At 41.3% G+C, this 20,567-nt stretch overlaps 2 protein-coding genes and 4 non-coding genes across 9 annotated transcripts in view; 2 read left to right on the top strand and 4 right to left on the bottom strand.

The window, feature by feature from the left end:
* hob (bridge-like lipid transfer protein family member hobbit) overlaps positions 1 to 15,632 on the top strand; it is a 30,372-nt gene extending 14,740 nt beyond the window's left edge. The window contains exons 22-38 of one of the 4 annotated variants that reach the window (XR_016323618.1): positions 198 to 345; positions 425 to 631; positions 822 to 1,055; positions 1,224 to 1,337; positions 1,549 to 1,726; positions 1,900 to 2,390; positions 3,095 to 3,247; positions 7,119 to 7,235; positions 7,966 to 8,168; positions 10,045 to 10,144; positions 10,873 to 11,014; positions 11,724 to 11,944; positions 12,430 to 12,626; positions 12,705 to 12,816; positions 13,050 to 13,108; positions 13,394 to 13,511; positions 13,584 to 15,632. Coding sequence is in view for 2 of the 4 variants with exons in the window: in XM_089730118.1 (XP_089586244.1) it covers positions 198 to 345; positions 425 to 631; positions 822 to 1,055; positions 1,224 to 1,337; positions 1,549 to 1,726; positions 1,900 to 2,390; positions 3,095 to 3,247; positions 7,119 to 7,235; positions 7,966 to 8,168; positions 10,045 to 10,144; positions 10,873 to 11,014; positions 11,724 to 11,944; positions 12,430 to 12,626; positions 12,705 to 12,816; positions 13,050 to 13,108; positions 13,394 to 13,433 (2,716 nt within the window). In the remaining 2 variants the exon portion in view is untranslated. Of the gene's footprint in view, positions 1 to 197; positions 346 to 424; positions 632 to 821; positions 1,056 to 1,223; positions 1,338 to 1,548; positions 1,727 to 1,899; positions 2,391 to 3,094; positions 3,248 to 7,118; positions 7,236 to 7,965; positions 8,169 to 10,044; positions 10,145 to 10,872; positions 11,015 to 11,723; positions 11,945 to 12,429; positions 12,627 to 12,704; positions 12,817 to 13,049 lie in introns of all 4 variants that reach the window. The other 3 variants (XR_016323619.1, XM_089730118.1, XM_028185637.2) reach the window with 3 other exon arrangements.
* Positions 4,452 to 4,523, bottom strand: TRNAD-GUC (transfer RNA aspartic acid (anticodon GUC)). The gene has a single exon. It is a non-coding gene; the product is annotated as a tRNA-Asp (tRNA).
* TRNAD-GUC (transfer RNA aspartic acid (anticodon GUC)) lies at positions 5,716 to 5,787 on the bottom strand. Its single transcript has one exon. It is a non-coding gene; the product is annotated as a tRNA-Asp (tRNA).
* On the bottom strand, positions 9,685 to 9,756 carry TRNAD-GUC (transfer RNA aspartic acid (anticodon GUC)). The gene has a single exon. It is a non-coding gene; the product is annotated as a tRNA-Asp (tRNA).
* On the bottom strand, positions 11,387 to 11,458 carry TRNAD-GUC (transfer RNA aspartic acid (anticodon GUC)). Its single transcript has one exon. It is a non-coding gene; the product is annotated as a tRNA-Asp (tRNA).
* Positions 15,633 to 18,169: 2,537 nt separating the features above from the next.
* LOC114251406 (uncharacterized) lies at positions 18,170 to 19,883 on the top strand. Its single transcript, XM_028185650.2, has 2 exons — positions 18,170 to 18,443; positions 19,165 to 19,883. Exons 1-2 carry the CDS (start codon positions 18,212 to 18,214, stop codon positions 19,806 to 19,808), a joined length of 876 nt encoding a protein of 291 aa, XP_028041451.1. The 5' UTR covers positions 18,170 to 18,211; the 3' UTR covers positions 19,809 to 19,883.
* Positions 19,884 to 20,567: the final 684 nt, after the last annotated feature.

Genomic DNA, 20,567 nt, shown 5'->3' with positions numbered 1-20,567 from the left:
TTCTCTTCCAGAGACCACGTAGTTAGATTCCTTAGCCCTTCTTTCTAATTCCGATGTCGAGCAAATTTGTAGGGCACAGAGTGAGGTCTCCGACTGTGAAATTAGAGATTTGGTCACCTCTGCAATCACTCAAATCATCAAGTGTGTCGCCTCTGATGTTGCATTGCCGAGTATTTCAGCGACCCGTCGCTCCACAGATGGTTCGAGAGCCTGAAGCTGATCCTGTCGGGCATCACGCGGCCCACGCGCCGCGGTCGCCTGTTCAACAACGTGCGGCCCCGCAAGCCGCAGCTCTCCCGCCACTACCGGAACGTCAGCGTGTCGCTCACACTACATAATTTGCAAGTAAGCTTGATGTGTCGAGTGTGGTGGTCCCGGTTGTCCAGTTGTGGGTGCTAATGTCCACGCGTGTGCCGGCGCGCAGGTGTGCTACTGGTCGTCGTCGTCCCTGCAGCGCGGCATCGAGCTGTGCGGCGGGCGCGTGACGTGCGGCGCCAAGCACGCGCTGCGCCTGGAGCCCGCGCCCGGCCCGCTGCGCCGCCGCCCGCGCGCGCTGTGGGCCGCGCACTACCTCACCTGCGACCTCAACGACGCCGAGATCTGGCTCAAGACGCGCGCCGCCGACGACAAGGTAACGAACGTTGAAGCAATGGAAAAAAAAACAAAAGACTAATGACAAATATTTAACAAGGTCTATACTCTTAAGAAATCTAAATACATTTTAGGAAAATAATATTTCTTTTACATCATTATTAATTATCTAGGATGTATTAAAAACATCTGTCACTCATCGATTAATGTCGAGAGTCGATTAATTCCAGATGAGTGTGGGCGGCGGCGGAGGCGACTCTCCCCAAGCGATGGAGAAGCTGTACTGTCTGAGCGTGCGGCGCGTCTCGTACACGCGCGAGGCGGGCGGGGGCGGGGGCGGGGGCGGGGGCGGGGGCGGGGGCGGGCCGGCGCACCGCGTGGCCGTGCACCACCTGCGCGGGGCCTGGACCAAGCTCAACCGGGACCTGGCCTTCGGGCTCATCGACACCTACATCAAGACGCAGGTACTCCACACCTCACGGAATCTCACAATAGATAGGCACGTACCATTTACAAAACTACCTGACATTGACAGTAAGTTGGTATAGGAGAGGCGATATAATTTTATCATTATAATATCATTATTTATTTACATTAGTCGATAATTATAATCAAAGATTTGTGTCTGACAGCAACTGAAGAAGAATTTGTCAACAAAAGCTTTCAAAGAGGAAGAACAGCCGACGACCTCCCCGAAACTGCAAAGGGAAGCCGATGTTACGTCCCCGCCACCTACTACGTCACAAGTTAGTAATATTGCACCGTTAACTTTGATACATAATAAAATAGCTTTAAAAACAATAATTTGTAATTAAAATTAAAAATAGACAAGTAAATTTATAATTAATTGCAATTTCATTTGTTTGCCTTTCTATTAACAAAAAATATTTAGAAACTAAACAAAAAAAAAATTGTTTTGATTTAAAAAAAAATATTAATTATTGTCTGTACGAGCAGAGCGTGTCGAGCCAGTGCGGCGGCGGCATGCTGGCGGCGCTGGTGGCGGAGGCGGGCGGGGACGCGCCCGTCGTGTTCAGCGACGAGCTCAGCGGCGCCGACACCGCCGCGCCCGCCGCCGCCGCGCCGCACGGCCGCCTGCTGCTCGACGACGACAATTCGCACACCGCCTGCCTCGGTGCGTGCGCGCAAGCGTGTTTGTGTCGAGTTAACGGGAGATACATTTGACATACTATACTGTCATGGATGACTTGGACCTCATGTCACAAAATGTGTGGCGAAATACAAGTTATAACTTCAGTAAGCACAAAATACCAAGTCCTCGCTGGCTCACTCCGGTCCCGTCCGCAGTGGAGCTGGTGAACTCGCAAGTGGTGCTGAAGGGGTGCGAGACGCGCGGCTACGTGATGGTGTGCGCGGCGCGGGCCGAGGTGCGGCAGCGGGTGAGCCGGCCGCCCGCGCCCGCCGCGCGCGCCTGGAGCGGCTCGCTGTCCGCCATGCAGTACTACGCCACGGTGAGCGCCGCCGACAACCACCGGCTGGACCACCACATCCAGTGGGTGGGGGTGGAGGAGATCGAGGAGCGCTGCCCGGAGATCAGCGCGCTGCCGGACGTGCCGCGGCTGGTGGGCAGCGGGCACTCAGCGGGCGGCGTGATCGGGCGCACCGTGGGGCCCAGCGCGGCCGCGGCGCAGCTGCAGCGCATCGTGTCGCGCTGCGCCTGCGAGTTCCACTACGTGTCGCTGGAGGACGCGCCGCACGCGCCCGCCGCCGCGCCGCACCCCTACGACTCCTTCTCGCTCATGCACCACGACCTCGACGTCTGCACCAACTCGCTGCAGGTACGCTGCTCTCAGTGACCATACTGTTACGCGCTGGGGTTCGGGGTAAATAAAAAATATTCTACCGAGTTACCAGTTAACACTGTATTAGCACTTAGAACACTTAAAACACTCAACAAACACTTCAAAACTCTCAATTCGCTTCTTCCGCTTCGCTTCAGGTGATCCGTTCGCTGTTTCGCTTCGAGTAGTTCCGATTACTAACTAACTGCGTGCCATCTCTGCAACGCTTCTATAGTCGAAACGAAATCCCTAGAATCGTCGAGAATATTCCACACATTTCGAGTATTGTGTTTCCGCTATCTGACAACAGATGGCGTTGTACTTCTCGAGCGTTCTAGATGTAGTATAGGAGCGTCTTATACTACACTTTCCGTGGGCGCTGTAAGATTACTAAGTCACCGGAGAGTTGATAACCGGCTTGTCTGAGTATTACACCTGCACACTGCGATTACCAACTGGCATTTACCGGCGGCACGGGGCATTTTAATCCTCATGGGCATAGAACTCATCTTCCTCTATGTAGTGACAGCGGGTGTATATCACAAACACATCTATTTCTGAGAACAATAATAAAATTAAACACTTTATTTAGCTTCTATGTAAAAAACAAATACCTCTATACTCTTACTTGCCGCTTACTCTCCACAATGACTGACAGTGTTAAAAGAAATAATAAAAAACAGTTTTATTTGCGTCACCAGTACGCGATGCTGCTGGACGTGGTGAACAACGTGGTGCTCCACGTGGAGCCGGAGCGGCGCCGCACGCTGGAGCGCCGCGCCAGGATGCGGTTCCAGCTGCAGCTGCACCAGGACCAGGACCCGCGCCAGCAGATACACAAGCTGCAGACGCAGGTACCGGCGCGCGCACTAGCCGACACCCACCAGCCAAGTACATAAGTGCCAATGTCGCCTGGTTACCGGAGCCCGTAGACATCTACAACGTTTGGCTTAGACAAGTTCTCTCTCTGGGGAATTGATTTGAAATTTACCACACAGCAGTCAACGGTTTACTGGTGGTAGGACCTCTTGTGAGTCCGCACGGGTAGGTACCACCACCCTGCCTATTTCTGCCGTGAAGCAGTAAAGCGTTTCGGTTTGAAAGGTAGGGTAGCCGTTGTAACTATATTTGAGAGCTTAGAACTTATATCTCAAGGTGGGTGGCGCATTTACGTTGTAGATGTTTATGGGCTCCAGTAACCACTTAACACCAGGTGGGCTGTGAGCTCGTCCACACATCTAAGCAATAAAAAAAAATTAGTTTGATGAGTGTTCGTGTACAAAGCACTGAATTATGCGATGTTGAGTGTAATAATAATATTGAAATACTTTAATAAGTAAGAAAGGGAACACTGGAGCACATAAAGTGAGTTTGTGTGATTTATTTTATATTTTGTTATTGCTTTTGTGCTCATTATAACGACATTTTGCACGTTTGCTCGGACGCACAGTTTATTCTCATCAACGATTAAAGATAGTTCTTTCAAATAGCGCATACAGACAAACAACAAATGAATCTTATTCATCTATATCTATACTATAATATTATAAAGAGGAAAGATTTGTTTGTTTGTTTGTTTCGAATTGGCTCCAAAACTACTGGACCGATTTGAAAAATTCTTTTTCCATTAGAAGCCGACATTGTCCCTGATGAACATAGGCTACTTTTTTTTTTTTTTTTTGGTTTCATGTTTCCGAAGCGAAGCGAGGGCGGGTCGCTAGTAGTATCATAATTTGTATAGTTCTACCGAGACAAAACTATTAATACTTTGGTTGACATAAAAAAAGCAGTCTAAAAAAATTATTATTAATATTTTAACATAATACAACAATGAAATTGAAGGAAAATTTAAAAATTTGAAGTTCCCACAACACTTTATCCAATGCTCTTTGGGAAACAATGATGTGAGTATTTCTAACAAAATATGTGAAATAAAAAAAGAAATGGAAAATTGGATTTGTAATTTGTGAAGTAAGGTCCAGATATGTGAAGAATGATTTTATGAAGATAAATTAAGGGCCTTGACACATTAAACACGAGAAAAAGTGTCAAAAAGTTCTCTCCGGCGGGGAATCGAACCCCGGTCTCCCGCGTGACAGGCGGGGATACTGACCACTATACTACCGAAGACTCTGTCCTTCGTTGCAAAATTATCAAGTGCTTGTCTAGAATTTGTTCTTGTTTTATTTTCTTACATCTATATATTAATACGTGAAGCAAAAACTTTGTATCCCTTTTCACGAACATTGCGCGGACGGAGGAGTATGAAATTAAATAGAAAAGGAGGGCAGAAAGCTTTTTTTTTTTATTATTCCTAAAAAGTTCATTAAATCATTTAAAAAAATATGGCACACACTAGGTTTTCTTTTTTTTCATAAACGGGTGGACGAGCTCACAGCCCACCTGGTGTTACGTGGTTACCAGAGCCCATATACATTTACAATGTAAACGCCGCCACCCACCTTAAGATATGGGTTCTAGGGTCTCAGTACAGTAACAACGGCAGCCCCGCCCTTCAAACCGAAACGCATTACTCGCATACATTTATGTACTCTTTTGTTTATTGTTAAGCCTCTGGTCAAATTAATATAGTTTTTGCTTCACATATTAATATGTAAATTATGTAAAATACCTAAATTTAACAAGAATATTTACTTAAATTGTAGAGTTTACTTAAATTGTAGAATGTGTTTTCTGGCATGGTCCTCTTCCAACTGATTTGTTTGTTTCACACCCTACTAAAATAAAATGTACTAGTAGTCCCGCAGTAGTCGAAATTCGACTATAATTAATTGGAATTGTAAGTTTGTACACTATTATGATTGTATTTTATATTTCTATAATCACAAATTTCGCCAAGACTACATTATAAAAAATATTAACAAAGACAAACAATATTTAATCTATTCTCAATTTGACCACAGACGTCAAGAACAAAAGTTTGACAATAAATAGTATGCATGCGTGTGTGCGTCAAATACATGGTATGTAGTGTGTGTAATGTTTTCTTTATTGATATAATGTATCTTTTATGCATTATTTTAAAAAAATATTAGCATTGTGTACTTCTTCTCTATATTGTCTGTAAGTGTGGCAAATTTCATACTCCTCCGTCCGCGCAATTTTCGTAAAAAGGGATACAAAGTTTTTGCTTCACGTATTAATATATAGATTATTTCTTTACAATAGAAATATAAAAGTAGATTAGTCTTTATGCGATAATAACTTGAAGTTATTGTTTTTAGAATAAATATCGATTCAGTACGAATAATTAATTGGTATAAAAGGACTTGAAAACTATTTTTAAATTACTAAAAAAGTTCTCTCCGGCGGGGAATCGAACCCCGGTCTCCCGCGTGACAGGCGGGGATACTGACCACTATACTACCGAAGACCTTGCGCACGTGTTTGAAATTGAATTGTACATGCGTGTATTTACTTTTAGCAAAATAAAAGTAATTTATAACTGAAGATAAGTTAACACGATTTTGGTACAGAATGTTTTTGTATTGACAAGAACTCAGAATATTTTTTATGTTATCAGTCTTTCAAAATTATCTTGCGTCTTAAATCCGGATATTTAAATTTAATTTGTATAAACTGCAAATACTCGTGTTATTTAGCCAAAAGAAATTCGACTTTAGGCACAGAATCAGTAAGTTGTTTTTACGTAGTCCAACGATATTATTACAACTATAGTGAGATTTTTTTTAGTGTACATGATGATTTAGAAAATGCGTTATTATAAATATATAAAAACTCACTATGGAACTGTGTTCAATATTATGTCTGAGGGTGGATTTTAAAATGATTGATGATGAAATGAATGTTTGTAAATTTACATAGTAAAATATATTATCGTTCTAAAAATATTGACCAAGGGTAAATCGTAATGGGAGAGCAGTTGCTTGGAAATGTCCGTGAGATATTACGATTGTAACGTCCGTCTTTGTTTTAATACTAAATTCTTAATTTGTTATAGGTAGATACTACATACATGTAGCATAATATCTTGCAAATAATGTTTGTACAGCCGTCTTGACACCTGTCTAAACATCACTCCGATGTGACAATGGAGGACAACTTAAAAATATTACTAACATTAGTACTATGAATAGAAAAATTTAAATTTTATCTTATAGTAAAATGATGGTAGGACGTCTTGTGGGCCCGCGTGGGTAGGGACCACACCTCTCTGACTATTGCGTTGAAGCATCTTGGTTCGAAGGCTGGAACAGTTAAATTACGATGTAATTGAAAATTCGTCCTAGCTATTAGCTCCGGTAATTTCCAGTTGCTGATCGTAGTACCCTGGTACAATACTCAGAGAAAACTGTCGTCCACTCCTCAGTGAATCTCTCAATCGCCTTACGAATCGGAAGGGACTGGGGCGGTGCTACACTCGGTCATATCTCTCTGCGTCCTCCAACTTTCCACGAAAATGTGGTCATCTTATTTATTCTAAAAATAGTGACCATGTAGCGTACAGGTTTCGTTACGATACGATGTAGCATTGACCAGCGGCCTCATGCTTCAGGTTCGCGCTTCAATGGTCGATGCAACATCCATGTCCATACGCTGTTTATTTTGACCATTTAAAATACTTATTCAAGTAACGTATTAATGTTATTTTGAGGAGGATGATAGGGTGTGTTTACTTTTATGTTATAAATTTAGAATAATACCGAAAGAGACTCTTACTAATTTTACGAATGCTTTGTTCAGGTGAGAGAATCTCTGGCCAGACTGCGTCGATTGGAGAAGGAGTACTATTTGAAGAACAGGTCAATAACGGGAAACGATCCTGTCGCTGTTGCGGAACTGAAGAGCTTGGACGATCAGGTACGGAACAGTTTTGTTTCATTTGTACAAAACTATAGAAAACGTTTAAGGATTGGTAAATAGTGTTTCCAGCAGTTTCCCGTGATTTCCTGTATAGTCTACTGGTGGATGAGAGTTTCAAACTGGTCATGTTCATTTGCTGTTTGTGTTCATAGTGTACCTGGTGTTAATTGGTTGTCGAAGTGATCACCTGGAATTACGTAAATGTATAAATTTTGTGGATATCTTTTTGTACCACGATATTACTTCTCCCGTACGTTGAGTACGAAGCTCATTACAAAAATGTGTACCTCGCTGCCGGGTTCGAATCTCGGCACAGTCAGTCGCTCGATACGTTTACACCGGATACTTCGGTCTGTAGGCATCATTGATTTCAAAATATCGACTGGTCGTAAAAGCTTACTGTGGTTTTTTTTATTGCCCTTGTAGGCATACGAGCATACGGCCAACCTTATGGTGAGTGGTTACTGTCGCCCATGGACTTCAGCAATGCCACGGGCAGAGCCAAGCCGCTGCCTACCGCTTAATACTCTCCACAAGTCTCTTTTAAAGAAGGACATGTCATAGCGCTCGGGAAACACGGTGGAGGGGAGCTCATTCCATAGCTGGATGGTACGTCCGGCTATGGAACGATACGATGTATCGAATGTGGTGGTCATTTTGAAATTGGCCGTCCACCCATCTGAGCTATAGGATACGCGATGAGTAGGTCGGCGGCGGGTTGCTGCAGGTGAACGAGTGCAAGGAGTGCGTGTGGTCGCTGGGCGAGGAGCTGGAGGCGATGGTGCGCGCGGCACGGGAGCTGCGGCGCGAGGTGCCGGCGGGCGCGGCGCCGCACCGCTACAACGAGATCTGCTTCAAGAGCGCGCGCTGGCGGCTCACCGACGCCGACGGACAGCTGGGCATCGCCGACCTGCTGCTCACCAACTTCCTGTGAGTTGTCTGCGCCCGCACCCTTACAATCAAACATTTATTGCGTGTCATTCAGGTTTCAGTTGATGTAATTAGGTAAAAATTAGTTTTTTTTTTTTTTTTGGTCAAGAGGAAATCGCCGGACTTCCGCCCTTTTCTGGGGATACTGGGCGGGGTATATCAGAGTCGAACTGACTAAAACCTCCTGTCGCTCAACAACCAACGTCCAAACCTCGCATGAGACAGAACTCATGACAAGGCAAAGGGGGGAAAGTGAAGCGTTTAGTGCGGAGCACATCTCTCCCATCACCCTCCCCCTCGGGACGCCGGACTGGCGGTCGTCGGCGCCACGACCACCAGTCCTCTCGGTCGGCAGTCTGTCCGAAGCCCGCCTAGATGGCGCCGGTTAGAGTGGGTTACCCTACGGAATACCCCCCTGGGCCAGAACCAGCGTGGGTCGAGGATAGCCGGCCTTCCATCACCCGGACGCTCTTGCGTAAAACGCGTGCAGAGCAGCTTGCACGACGTCTTCTTAGGCTCCCCTCGCCGGTCCCCAGACCGACATGTGAGGGGGACCCGAAGAATTAGTATAGCCATTAATTATAGCCTTTAACATAAAGCTCACAAATATTTAGCAGATTAAATGAATGCACATAGCCCGCCTCGCTCCGTGTTCATAACTTTTCATTGAGTAGAATATATTATACACAAACCAATTGGCTCGTTGATTCACAGAGTATAATTTATTAATGTGTTTATAATTTATTAGTGTTAATATTTATTCGCAGAGTATAAAAGATTATAAATGTTTAAAATTATTGCGATTAATTGGGAATATGGTCGGTTGAAGTCGTCGTGGCCTAAAGGATAAGACGTCCGGTGCATTCGTATCGAGCGATGCACTGGTGTTCGAATCCCGCAGGCGGGTACCAATTTTTCTAATGAAATACGTACTCAACAAATGTTCACGATTGACTTCCACGGTGAAGGAATAACATCGTGCAATAAAAATCAAACCCGCAAAATTATAATTTGCGTAATTACTGGTGGTAGGACCTTTTGTGAGTCCGCGCGGGTAGGTACCACACCCTGCTTATTTCTGCCGTGAAGCAGTAATGCGTTTCGGTTTGAAGGGTGGGGCAGCCGTTGTGACTATACTGAGACCTTAGAACTATATCTCAAGGTGTGTGGCGCATTTACGTTGTAGATGTCTATGGGCTCCAGTAACCACTTAACACCAGGTGGGCTGTGAGCTCGTCCACACATCTAAGCAATAAAAAAAAAATAAAAAAAAGGTCTCTGAGTTATGACTTTCTTAAGCACGATACGATACTGTTGTCGCATTTCGGCTGTTTATATATTATTATGATTATTAACTTTTGTAAGCTAAAAATTCAATGCAACATATAACCTATGTTCATAATCGAATATTTTTTTTTTTTACAAATGCGAAAATAACTTTCAATTGCAAATTTCTTTACAAGAACAACATACTGAGGTAAAGTAATTCGGTTTTAAAAAAAAATATGAAAAAGTTCTCTCCGGCGGGGAATCGAACCCCGGTCTCCCGCGTGACAGGCGGGGATACTGACCACTATACTACCGAAGATTGTATTGGCAGTTGCAAAATTTTGATATAGTTACTAAAACTAAATAAATACTTCTTTTAAATCTTTAATATTTTCAATAACTTTAAACGAATGAAATATTAATGCACTTTAATTACAGTGGTTTAAATGACTTTGATTTTTTAAATTTTGCATTTATTTTGAATTTAAAGTGATATGGTTTTTATAATTGGAATTTTTTGGAGTTGGAATTTAGGTTGGTTGTATATTTCAATTATTTTCACTATTCAAAGTTTATTTCATAAAAAAAGTCCCAACCTCGTGCCTAGGTACACGAAGACGTCTCGCTCCGACGACTCAGTGGAGCACCAGCTGGAGGTTGGCTACGTCAGCGTCAAGAATCTGTTACCCAACGAACCCTTTCCAGAGGTCAGAGACATTGAAAAATATATTAACTTGATATACGAATATTATATTGTATAATATTAAATTAATTTCATATACTAGCTTTGAAATTTTATAAGCCACATTTTTTTAATGAACCTAAAAATAAAAACCTTAAAAAATATAATACAAAAAATATATTATATTATTAAAAGGAGTCCTTTTAGGCAAGGTTCCGAAGATACTGGCAGCGTTTCCCCTTTGAATAGCTAGACAAATTTTTTGTCCGAGGTAGCTGCCAGCCCGTCGCGTCGGTCTCCTGTGATGTCGACTAACCTTTTTGCTATTTCCTTAAAAAGCCTTATAGCGCTAGGACCCCACGGACCAAGGGTCTCGACCCTGAATGGGACAAAATTATGTTATTATATCAAATAAATAATTATTAAATCTTATTATCATCATTTGATTCATTAAAAAAATATATTTTATACATTGTTCAATGTTGCTATGACAAAGTGCATCTATGTAATTATTTTAATTCATAATCTGAAATATGTGTGGCTGTGGCTCACCTGTGGCTTAGAAAATTTTTTGTTAATGCTTAATAATATAAAATTAAAATATTTTTTACTAAAAAATGACAAATTTGTTCACTATCAACGCTGTCATTAGTGGATAGCGAAATGAATTTGTTGTTGTAAGAGCTGCTGCCCGCCCACACGGGAGGTAGCGCCCCTGGCAGCAGAGTGTAGCGGGTGCGCGGTGGTGTGCAGGTGCTGGTGCCGCAGGAGCCCTCGGGCCGCGCCCCGCTGGCCCGGCGCGCCGCGCTGCGCGTGTTCTGCCGCGACCGCCCGCCCGTGGGAGGCATCGCCGTCAAGGAGCACTTCGAGGTCAACATCGTGCCCATACGGATCGGTGAGCCCTCTCCCTCTCCCTCTCCCTCCCACTCGCGGTCGCGCTGCGAGCCAACACTTGAATGCGTATTTTGCTTATTTCTGCCGCGAAGCACTCATGCGTTTCGGATTCAACGCTCACATGACGTCATCCAACACGATTAAGACTTTGTGCTTCGAGATCCCATGCTCATTAATCGGCGACGTTTCATCATCTTCATCATTAGAACACAGTCGTTCACTGCTGGTTATAGGCCTATCCCAATCCACTTTTACTTCGTGACAAAAAAAAAACTAATTGAATTTGCATACTTAAAATAAATAAATATAATAAACGAAATTTTTGGAAATTATACACTTAATTTTTTTTTGGAAAATAAAATGCAAAAAAGTTCTCTCCGGCGGGGAATCGAACCCCGGTCTCCCGCGTGACAGGCGGGGATACTGACCACTATACTACCGAAGACTGTGCTAAGGTTGTCGAAATTATAGAACACTTTCTATGTATTTTTGTTTTGAGTCCTACGTATATCATCACGCACCGCGCGGGCAGGGCTGCAATCAGTTCACTCGAAATATAATTATGCTATTCAAAGTCCTATGGATCTGTTGTTGTTTTGTTTGTATCTTCTCGATATCTATTAAATAATATAAGAAATAATTCTACCCTTTTAATATATGTAATTACCAAAATGGTTTATTTTTATTAAATAGCTTTGTGCATTCGCCAGGCCTTACAAAGAAGTTCTTCAATACGATGCTGAAGTTCTGTTTCCCTGAGCGGGACCCGGACTCCATAGACGAGGCGGAGGACGAGGAGGGCGCGCCCAGGCCCTCCACCGGGCTCGTCTCCACGGGCTCCAAGAAACTCAAGAAGAAGGCCAAGGACTCTAACTCCAATTTCTACGTCAAGCGGGACAATAAAGATAAAGACGACGTCGAGAAGATGAAGGTGATTATATGTAGAAGATAAACGTTTTACGAGATGTTTAAGTTAATGGTTCATTAATTTTTTTTTTATTGCCCTTATAGGCAGACGCGCATACGGCCCACCTGATGGTGAGTGGTTACCGTCGTCCATGGACTTCAGCAATGCCAGGGGCAGAGCCAAGCCGCTGCCTACCCAAAATTACTGGCCGACCCTCGCTCCGATCGCCACATATTTTTATTTATTGCATAAGTGGGTGGACGAGCTCACAACCCACCCGATGCTAAGTGGATACTGGAGCCCATAGACGTCTACAACGTAAGTGCCGTCACCCACCTTGAGATATCAATACTAAGGTTTCAATATAGTTACAACGGCTGTCCCGCCCTTCAAACCGAAATGCATTATTATATTATTATTGCTTCATAGTAGAAATAGGCAGAGAGGCACAAGAGGTCTTACCACCAGTAATAAAACATGTGTAAACATCCCGGGCGTCTGTTGTCCAGGAGCGTGCAGAGAAGAACAAGCTGTTCATCTACATCAAGATCCCGGAGGTGCCCGTCCGCGTGTCGTACAAGGGCAGCAAGGAGAAGAACCTGGAGGACGTGCGCGACCTGCCGCTGGTGCTGCCCACGCTCGAGTACCACAACGTCACCTGGACCTGGCTCGACCTGCTGCTCGCCACCAAGAACGACACCAGGAGGTCACTCTTCTCTTGTCCGTCGCGATACGTGTCATGATGATGTTGGAGTGTGTCGTTAACGTGGCCCCGATCCCGCAGGGTGATCCTGTCGCAAGCCATTCGGCAGAAGCTGCAGCTGCACCGGCGTGCGGCCGCCGCGCCCGAGCCGCTGGAGGAGGACAAGGCGCGCCTGCTGCTGGGCGAGCGCACGGTGCGACCCCTGCACGCCCCCACACGTAGTCTTAGCCGTACACAAACTGACCTTTGATAAACGAACAAAATTGTTACAATCATTTCTATAAAAACAATTTTAATTCAAACCGCCGATAAGATAGTTGGAACGGATAAATACTCAACATTTTTTCTGTCATTGTGCGTTCTAACTATAATTATTACGCTAAAAAAAAATCACAAAATTAATTATGTTTTCGTTTTCCGTTGAAGGTCGCCGAGAACAAACCCCAGAAGAAGAGCACACCGAGCGTCTTCAAGTTTTCCAAATCGTAACTGATATAATTTGTTATGTTAGATATATTATATTTACAAAAAAAAAAACTATGGCAATCATGTTTATTAAGAACATCAATTTATTTACAAAATTTAATCAAATTTTTATTCGATTATGTATTAATTATATAATATATAAAAATATTTTTTTAAGAAAAAAATGACTGCATAAGACTTGAGGAAGGCATTTCTTAGATTAACAGCAAATTTCTCAGTTAACCGCAGCCCGAGGTTGAGACGTGGACCCTTCGTGAAGAATTCTCCATCAATAAATTATTTAGGTTATCTTCTGGCTCTGCCGTATCGAGGATTGAGTTCTGACGATATTTCGTCACGCCGTAAGAGTGTGACGAGCGAAGGGACGTGCTTTATGTAATAGCAGCATTTTAGTTTTTACGTGTAAGTACCTACATAAAAACGAGTTTTCAACGAACGAATATCCATTTTATTTATTTTCATTTTATTTTTAAGGTTTCATATTGTTACGACTGACGAACGGATCTCGAGAATAAAGTATTTGGGATTATAATTTTGATTGAAATAAGGAATTTTAACCTTCGACTATTTAGAATGCTGACACTGTGCGTTATACATTGCCGCGCGTAAACTAATTTGTTTAGTGCTTTCTTTAAGATTTCACCAATCGTAAACATGATTTATCAGTGTATATCATTTTAATGTTTAATGCAGTAGATATAGGTAACTGCTGATTTAATCGAGCGTTTCATGTTTAAACTTATTAAATATGTGGCATTAAATACACTTTTTATCTGACACAACATACCTACCCACAAACTTCGAAGAGGTTGGAGGAAACTAGCAGGCCAACACTTAATATTTAGCTTATTTATATTTATTTACAAAAGTATAATATTTATAAGACGTTTGTAAAGACAATCTCTAATAAAGACGAAATTTTAGTTTAAGAATATATTACAATTAAGTACGCAGGTTTCCTAGAGAATCAATAGTTAAGTTGGTTAAGAAATGTGATGTGAGATTTTTTGACAATTTATGCTGTTCGATTATAATTCACAGACGATTTAATGTAATTAATACTAATGAAAAATTTTAATACGAAAAATAGTTTTTATTTTATTGCAATATTTGCGACCGACACGGAGCTGCCTGCCCTCCACTATCGCCTTTATTGGTTTTCACTGATTACGGCAGTCCGGAGACATCACAACCCGCACACGGCCTCAGGGTAGGAGCTCGTCGTGGTCTTAATAGCCTGGCAATAGCATAGCAGCTGCCCCGCTGCTCGAATCAGAACCCGCGTACTTTGCGACTGAAACTGACTCGTGGCTTTTGTCCAAAAAAACCCTACTGCACATAATAATATTTTGTGTAGTGTTTACTCTGCACTACCTTTTGTTGACTGGTAGGGAATGCCCTAGGCACTAAGACCGCCAATGTAAATTTTACATGAAGTTACATATAAATAAATCATATATATTTTTTCTTAACACATTGACTGCCGTGTAGGTCACCGGTGTCCTACGCGGCGCACTGAACTAATTATGTCCATTTCTGTTACTAAGCGTCTGAATTGCCTGATTTTGCCTTCTTTTGTTTGTTTAATGTATGTTTTAGTATATTAGTTCTCTTAGAAATAGATTCATTTTCAGAATCTTCGGATTCGTCTTTCCTAGAGTTTAGTAGATATTCTGGCGCCTTAAGATGAAGATCGAAGAGAGAAATTGACATAATTATTTCCGTGCGCCGCGTAGGGTACCAGGGAACTACATGACAGTCAAAGTGTCAATCAATGAAAAATGTTTATCTCAGGAAGGATCTCTATGGATATAGGTATCACCTTAAATGGTGCCTCATATTAGCAACGTGTCTAAGCCAAACAAAAAGCCATGAAATAACATAGACTCAGGATGATCTTTTCAGTTTCATAGTGTTATGCACGCTGTAAATTCATTTGGTCGACGAGGTCGATGACCTGTTCTAAGAATACTGCCAAATATTGACATTCCGTACAATCTGTGTTTAACTAATAAAATATTTGCTATTTTGCGTACATTGTGGGTTGAACAGTTGTGTATCGAGACTCGTAAAATTTTCGTACCGGCTTTTGGTATTCACTATTTCAGTTCCATCAAGACGTGGCCTTTTTTCTGAATTAGGTATGACTTTATTAATTAAAAAGCTCAAAACTAAAATCAAAATGGCGAGTTAGAGACTAATAAGAGTTTTGTTTTCATTTAAGGCGATACTGTCATGTCTGTCCTTTAAAAGCAAAAAGTTTCTAAAATATATAATTACTTCTTATTGCTGATGCTTCCATGACCACTCTTTATCAAATGTAGCGGTCTTCATTCTGCGGTGTGTGCTTTCTTATGTTTAGCCAAACAATTACATAATGACGCACAAATGCTGCCGGGAGGCTATTCAGTATCTTTTTAGGTTAAGTTTGACATAAAAATATTGAAGTATGTTAATGTTAAGCATGTATTTTGATATATACGTATTAAATAAATTAAAAATGATTTTGATTATATAAAAAAATTGTCTCATTTCTGTTTGAGCACCCTGTTGTTTGTTTTTACAGAGTGTTAGCTTCCCAAAGTCGATGGCCTATCGGAAATTAATGTAAATTTATGTAAATAACTAAAACAACTTTAAGGGCACGATCTAATGCGATGACTACAATACCAAATATGGTGTCTATTCCCACGTGATTTTATTAGTCTCATCAAATCGATTTTTATGGCAGAATGTAAAGGAATGTCTGGATTCTGGGATCTTGGTAATTTGGTGAATGCTAATGCTTCATTAGCTGAATTGGGCAGACTTATGTTCTATCTCGTAATAAATGATTATTAGAGAAATTTATTGTACTGCAAAAAGCAATCAATTACAAACAATAGTAAAATATATCAATAGGTTGGTCTTATCGTTTGAAGTGATTTAATTCCAAAGAAACTAGACCGCATCTTCTTGAGGTTTTATTTTGAACCATGTCACAAGGTTTGCATTATAGAATGTAAAGAATAAAAAATAAATTATTCGTACGTTATTTTTTATGGTTCGGGCTAGGAACAACCTTTTTATTTTTTATTGCTTAGATGGGTGGACGAGCTCACAGCCCACCTGGTGTTAAGTGGTTACTGGAGCGCATAGACATCCACAACGTAAATGCCCCACCCACCTTGAGATATAAGTTCTAAGGTCTCAAGTATAGTTACTACTAAAACTCATCTTCTTTTTGGAAAACGTTCCAATAGACCGTGTATTGGCGACGACGATATTTCTACTAAATTTATCTATTTTTCATTCTAAGAACTTTTTTTCAGACATTTTGTATAATTGGTCACAAGTTAAGAATAAATATGTATTATAAATATGATTATTTCTTTATTACCAATATTTTAAATAATTTCTGCAAGCCCCTCAAACATTAAACGCATGCGGCCCGCGTGCCTTGGTCCAAACCGAACAAAAATCCGCCCTGATATAATGAATAAGCTATATCTGATATTTTTAAGACTAGACGTTCGAAGATAAGCAAGGAAAAATAACCGATACTAAAGTATTTTATTTTAAAAGCGGCAAAACTACTACATCACTATGTAACTCTACTTGAGACCTTAGAACATACCTATATCTCAAGGTGGGTGGCGCATTTACGTCGTTGATGTCTATGGGCTCCAGTAACCACTTAACACCAGGTGGGCTGAGAGCTCGTCCACCCATCTAAGCAATAAAAAAAAACATAATTACTTTTTACACGAATTCTTATAACATGATTACTATTAGGTATATGAGTCGACTATTATCAAAGGCGGCAATCTGACTTTTGGACAATGATTGGTAAATCAGAAAAACGAATTATTGACTTTGTATTCCATTGGCAGTCACAAAACTCTTCGGAACGACATCTTAGATAAATAACAGGTTAACTATTAACCTTTATTTAATGCAGGTTTTGAACCGTATTCTTTGAAGGAGACGATTATATTCAAATAAATCTGTATTGACATATCAATAAAAATTTTATGTCCAAATGTACAGATTGCCGCCTTTGATAATAGACGACTCATATAGTGTATGCTTAATAGTCTCATCCATTGGTATCATAGATTTTCGATTATTATTATTATTATAGATGTTTAAATTAGGCTAGAATCTTCGTAATACCATTTTCAATGTAGTTTTAATTAAGAATCAACGAGATTATTTTATTATTAAACGTCAAATTTACAACTGCCTTATCATTGTTTTAGACCAGTGGTTCCCAAACTTATTTTGTCTACTGCCCACTTTAAGAATAAATTATTTTTTAGCGCCTCCAATTTTTTCTACCTAGTTACAAGCCACTATAGCGAGAGCTCAGTCGTGACTAAGAGTCTTTCTAGATGAAATTAAAAATCGCCTCCCAAGCCTCTACACAGCGCCCCCATTTTTTTATGGGTCTCTTACCGCCCCCCATTAGGCCTGCAGCGACCACAAGGGGGCGTTATCGCCCACTTTGGGAAAGACTGTTAGACGAAAACTATTAACGGACGTTCGCACAGTAAACCGGTAGTAATTGCACGTTGATAATGATTAAACAACAGATAGCTCAATTCGACACAGCGTTAAGCTTCAGGCGATTTCAATTTGTAATTATTATGATTTTAATAATCAAACGTTAACTTTATTTAAACGAAGGCAGGCAGCGGCTAGGCTCTGCCCCTGGCATTGCTGAAGTTCATGGGCGACGGTAACCACTCACCATCAGGTGGACCGTATGCTCGTCTTCCTACAAGGGCAATAAAAAAAAAAACGAAGTGAGTAAAAAAAAAGAGATTCTCTAATAGATTTAAAATAAGAAGGGCAAACGTTATTCAGCTCCATTAAACAATTTTTATTTTCACATAAACAGACCATCGGCGTGTTGAGTACAGTTTGGTGGTTTAAAATCGATACATTGTAATCGATACTTTTAACAAATATCGATATGATATGTTGCGACATTAATTGTAATTCCGAGTAATTTCGACACAGTATACCTAAGCGGCTGACCGCAAGCTATAATGCTGCGGCCTCGCTCATACACACTACGTAGTCTTCAGGCACTAGTAGCGGGCAGCCGCACGGTTGCCATGCGCATTGTGCGTTTAGTATCCGGCTGCCCGCCGTTGAGTCAACTTGTGTGTATAGAGTCACAAATGGATTTCGATACAGAAAAATTTATTACTGAAGTCCAAAGTCGACCACCAATTTGGAACACGAAATGCTTAGAGCATTCTGATAGAGTCGCAAAACAAAAAGCATGGGAGGAATTGGCGACAGTTTATGGTGCCGGCTTATCAACGGAGAAAAGGAAACAGCTTGGTAAGAACGTGAATTACTGACTTGTAAACGATCGCCTTGTTGGACTAGTGGTTAGTGAACCTAACGGCTGTTCGTATCAGGAGGTCCCGGTTCGAACGCCGGTTGGTAAAATGTTGTTGGTATTCGGAGACTGGGTATACTTGTTACCGAAAAAGTGAACCCTTCCCTTTTGGTACTTATCCGCCACCGTGAACTTGGAAGCAGGTGATTGTCTTGTTGATCCAGTTCAAATTGAACAGCGAAGTAGAGGTTGCGGGGTTCGCTCACGCACTGTAGCGTATCGCAGAAGACACCGACCGAGATGGACAACGTATAGTCCTTTTTTGCCAATGGCTGCGTCGGTCAGACGTTCTTGGAGTGGCCGCGTGTTTGTTTGTAGTGTTGACCGTAATCCTTTCTTGTATCTCCCCTGGTTCTGTCTTGGATAGCACTCGCATACTCTGCAGAAAAGTCGCTTAAGTTGGCTCCCTTAAACAACGCTTTCCAAAGGTTACGAATGAGATGTTACGAGGTACCATGTAATGTTGTTCCCTGAAATGTTTATCGACAAAAGCAACCGTAACTAAAATTTGCTTTCTTGGAAAAATCATTTGTAATTTGAATTCGCTTCATTCTCGGTCAACAGTTGTAGATATGTTTTAATGAGTTATAATATAATCATATACATTATATTACGTAATATAAAATACGAAGTAAATAAAATAAGTTGTTTTTTCCTCAGTTTTGAATCTTCAGAAAAAATGGAGAAATATACGGGATTCTTTCGTGAAGGCCCACAAAGCTAAAAGAACGAAACGAGGTTCAGCCGCAAAAAAGAAAGTACCGTACATATTCTATGAAAAACTATTGTTCCTAAAGGATGCGTTATTTGTTAACAACACGAACTTGATATTTAGTTCTGAAATAAATAGTGAGAAAGCTACGCACCATGCTGACACACCGCAGAGTACTTCACGGGCGCAGGAGAGAAGTTGTGGAAAGAAAAGCGATGACCTTGTTGGTGCAGAGTTCGTCGACTTAAACAGAAATTTAGAGAACAAGAATGTTGAAAATGACGACGACCGTCTCTTTTTCTTGTCTCTGGTGAAAGAATTTAAAAAAATACCGGACCATATGCAAATTCAAACGAAACTAGATCTTTTAAAGGTCATAAGGGACGCTCAGTTTTCTGACTGCCTAAATACATCGTGGGAATATACGAGCCCTAATAACTACTTTGGATATCAAATCGAAAACAGTTCGAGAAGAAATCCTTACACTATACCTATGCACTCGACAGATGATATCATAGACAGTCCGGTACATGTCCAATCACCTTTATCGACCGACAGCCAAAACTCTCAGGACAGTGAACAAGATTCTTGAACAGGTATTGAGATAGACTTTATTAATTCCATTTGTTCTAATGCAATAAATATGTACCTTACCTTTATAAAGAAGTATTAAATGTTGTCTTTGTTATTTTGTTTTTATATAAATATGGCTCACCTTAACTTAAGTGGTCCTCAGAGTCCACACCATGCAATCCCAAAAACAGAATGGTGCTCCCTTCTGTTGCTGTATATTCATAGTACTAGATAGGTGTTGTTTGGACACAAACTATTCTTCACGGTCGATGTGTCTGGAGGTTCTTACTTTAAGCGTTAGGAAATCGCGTCAAGCTTCATTTGAAACATTGTCAAAGTGATTTATTATTGATCTACCAGTATTCTTGATCTAACTGCTTAGTTCGAGAGAATTATGTTTGAAATTGTGTCGAACCGGAATGCGAGGATACATAGTAGAGGAATGTAACGAATATGCCAATCATTATCTCTGTTCGAAAGAGAAACAAATCGGCATGCGTAGTAGGGGTACCTACGTAATGAACTTGACAAATAAATATTTGAGATAATATCCTCCGGAGGCGATATGGATTTTGAAGGGCAAATTTCAATTATTTTCAGATAACGTGACGTAATAGATAGGTAAAGATGACGTCAGCAATGTCATCGGTAAGGTGGTCGGTTCTACGCAATTTTGTCAGGTTATTTTTTATTTTTTTCATTAGCTCCGACAGCCGGAAGGTCCTGACCAACTTGAGAATAAGTGGTCATCAGAGCCCATACATATCCTTTCGCGCTG

The sequence above is a fragment of the Bombyx mandarina genome, chromosome 10, assembly GCF_030267445.1.
Source record: "Bombyx mandarina strain Sakado chromosome 10, ASM3026744v2".
Lineage (NCBI taxonomy): Eukaryota > Metazoa > Arthropoda > Insecta > Lepidoptera > Bombycidae > Bombyx > Bombyx mandarina.
Note: the sequence above shows the minus strand (reverse complement) of the source record. Positions and strands in the feature narration are given on the sequence as shown.